Genomic DNA, 3,405 nt, shown 5'->3' with positions numbered 1-3,405 from the left:
GATGTCTGATGATACCTGATCCCATTGATACCTCATGATCACACAGGCTGGTGTGTTTCTTCCATGTGGGCTTTGTTGCTTCTCAGCTAGATGGCAGCTTGTTTACCTTCAAGCCTTTAAGACCCCAGGCACCATCAGCGTTCTTAGGGAAGCATTTTCAAATGTTTCTTTCTGCATTTTTACCTTGACTGAGCATGAATTCTATTTACCTAAGACACTATTTTTCCTAGTAGAGATTCCCAAATTCCTTAGCTCCACTGTCAATAATTTTTAGAGATTCAACAGATCATTTATGAAACATTAAACTCCAGTGAGCAACTAAGTGGTTATTAAATTTATATTAAAAAACAATTAGGGCTAACACTGTGCTGAAACTACTGCTATCAAACTATCGGTTCATGTGTGGAACTGGAAGCCACCATAATGATTTAAAACCCCACGGCTATTGAAGTCAATTCCGACTCATAGCAACCCTACATAGGGTTTTGGAAGCTATTATTCATTATGAAAGCTGATAGCCTCCTCTTTTTCCCAAGGAGCAGCTGGTGGGTTTGAACTGCTGATCTTGAGGTTAGCAGACCCATGTTTACCCGATAGCAATATAATGATTAGACTCTTCACAGTATGTTGTTTCTTAAATCTAGCCATAAAGTAACTTACATTTACGGTACAGTTCCGCATTGCTAAATTTCTCTGAATAGCCTTTAAGGAGCTAACGAAGTCATTCATCTATACTAATATATACTCTTATTAAATTCTTACTTTTCATTTTACTCCAATTGGCTTTATTTGAAATAGAAAATAGCAAAGCCATAAGTAAAATGTACAGTCTATCGCTAAATTCCATGGAACCATGAAATGATATTTACGCCAATTTAGCTTTTTCAGAACCATAATCATGTTCCTCCCTTGTAGTCATTATCTAAAATCAGTGTGCTCCAAGTTAAATAGCATAGTTTAAAAGTGAGGGTGCCAGGAGTCAGCCAAGGCCTACATTAACTGTATAGTTTCCACATTCAAGGAAACCAATTTCCTTAAGTCCTTTTTGTAAATAAGTCTGTCTTTTTTTCTCTATGAGCATCTCCAAACCCACCTACAAGAATTGAATTCCTTCCATACCATGCCAGATTAAAAGTATATGTGTTTACATACAAACACAAGGCATCTTTTAAAAGTCACGGAACAAGTTATTACATTTTAATTCCACTTTCCACAAACTTTTAAAAGCACCCTCATGTATAAAAACCAAATTTGGCTGAAGGAGGGAATACCTGAACGATTCAGCTTTGTGGATCATAACGAATCATGGGAAACATGGAGAAGAATGGGAATTCCAAAACAGATCCTATACAGAGACCAAGAGGCAGTTTTTTACAAAGAACATGAGAATACTGCATGGTTTCAAATCTGGAAAGGTGTGGTTAGGTTTTATTCTACTTATTCAATCTGTAGGCTGAGCAAATAATCTGAGAAGTTGTACAGAGCATCAGTATCGGAGGACAGCTCATTAAAAATAACTTTCCATATGCAGATGACACAACCTTGCTTGCTGAAAGAAGCCTTGAAGCACTTGAGATTAAAAAATTACAGCCTTTGGCATAGATAACACTTGAACATAAAGAAAACAAAAATCGTCACAATTGGACCAATATGTAATATCATGATAAACAGAGAAAAGATTATAATTGCTACAAATTTCATTGTTTGAATCCACTATCAATGCCCATGGAAGCAGCACCCCCCCAAAAAAAAAATCAACGGGCAAAGCTGCCTTTACAGGACATACTTACAGTGTTAAAAAATAAAACTGAAGTTGTCACTTTGAAAGACTAAAAGGGTACGACTGACTCAAGCCACGGTATTTTCAATTGCCTCACAGACATGGGAAAGCCAGACAACAAAACTGGAAGATTGCAGCATAGCTGATGTCTCTGATTTCTGGTGTTAGTGACGCATCCTGTCTATATGATACACTGTCAGAACAAATACATCTGTCTTGAGAGAAGTACAGTCAGAATGCTCATGAGAAGTCATAATGGCAAGACTCTGTCTCGTGTCCTTTGGACTTATTATCAAGAGAGATCAGTCCCTGGGGAAGGGCATCACAAGTGATAGAGGGACGGTGAAAAGGAGGAAGATTCTCCACGAGCTGGATTGACACAGTGGCTGTAACAATGGACTCAAACGTAGCAATGACTGTGAAGATGGTGCCAGACTGGGCACCGTTTCCTTCTGTCTCTCTAGGCTATCAAGCCAGTGTCTCTCTAGTTCTTAAACGCCCTGGATCATTTTAACAGAATGTACTTTTAAAAACGAATGTTCTATCATGCTAAACTGCCCTGTACATTTTTAGTGGTAGAAAGAGGTGGCGTTTGGCTTCCATAACAAGGCTGGAAAACTCTGAGGCTGTTCTACTCTGCCCTACAGAGCCACTAGAGGCTGGGATCAACTTTCTGGCAATTGGGTTATCATATGTTTTAAGAATTAACTCTTGAGGCGCAGCACTGAAGTTATCAAATGGTAAGGCAGTTTCTCTTGAAAACACTACTCTTTGGGGAGTTTTGTTTGTTTTTTCTCCTCCAATTCAGAACTCAAGAGTATAATGTAGGCACCCCCACTTTAACAAAACCACGTTTCTTCTCAAAGCAAACCTACAGCCGGGATACAGATGTGGATAGTTGCTCACTTTTATAACCCAAATTTGATGTTAATTATTATGAAAGTCCAATTCCCCAAAGCGTTTAAGGAATAAAGAGAAATATACAAAAGTATCCAATGCCGCAGCAGCAGCAGCAGCAGCAGCTTGTGGTCAAAGGGGGAGAGAGACAAAAGGAAATAGGGTGGAGGGCACATAGCTAAAGCTAAAATGCTTAGACTATAGCAGCCCCTCACCCACTTAATTTATCATCTATATACCCCGCCCCCCCCCCAATAAAAAATGGTTGAAACAAGTCTTGCATTCAGTTTGTGATTTGCCAAAGGAAGCGCTAAGCCAAATTATCCAAGCAGCAAAGGGCATCCTGTGCATCGGGGGTGGGGGTGGGGGGTGAAATAAAAGCTAACTGTGCTTCAGTCTCAGCACTAACGCTACTCGGATGACTACCGGAGAGAGCCAGAGGCGGGGGTCGTGGACCTGCCCCCGGCAATCCAGGAGCACGGAGGTCCGGGAGAGCGAGGGACGCCAGCGCGCCGGGATCCCGTGCCAGGTGAGCGGACGGCCACCTGGTCGGCGTGACCTGGGGCCTGGGGCTCCGGGGCCCCGAGAGCAGGGGGCCGAGGGGCGGCACCGCGTTCGCGTCCCAGCCGGCGCGTCAATTACCCGTGAGGCTCCTCAGCACCGTCCCGTGGGCCCAGAGGCTCAGGACCTGCTGCACCGACAGGTTGATCATGGAGTGGTCGCCCCCC

At 42.5% G+C, this 3,405-nt stretch overlaps 1 protein-coding gene across 1 annotated transcript in view; it reads right to left on the bottom strand.

The window, feature by feature from the left end:
- TMEM170B (transmembrane protein 170B) overlaps positions 1–3,404 on the bottom strand; it is a gene marked incomplete at its 5' end in the record, with an annotated part of 37,074 nt that extends 33,670 nt beyond the window's left edge. The window contains one exon of the mRNA XM_013007132.3: positions 3,320–3,404. Within this exon, the coding sequence (XP_012862586.2) occupies positions 3,320–3,404 (85 nt within the window). The remainder of the gene's footprint in view (positions 1–3,319) is intronic.
- Between the last annotated feature and the right edge of the window lies 1 nt (position 3,405).

This window comes from Echinops telfairi, unplaced genomic scaffold (assembly GCF_000313985.2).
Source record: "Echinops telfairi isolate 266 unplaced genomic scaffold, ASM31398v2 ScPeMD7_7424;HRSCAF=8462, whole genome shotgun sequence".
NCBI classification, from domain to species: domain Eukaryota; kingdom Metazoa; phylum Chordata; class Mammalia; order Afrosoricida; family Tenrecidae; genus Echinops; species Echinops telfairi.
This window is presented reverse-complemented; position numbering and strand designations above follow the sequence as displayed.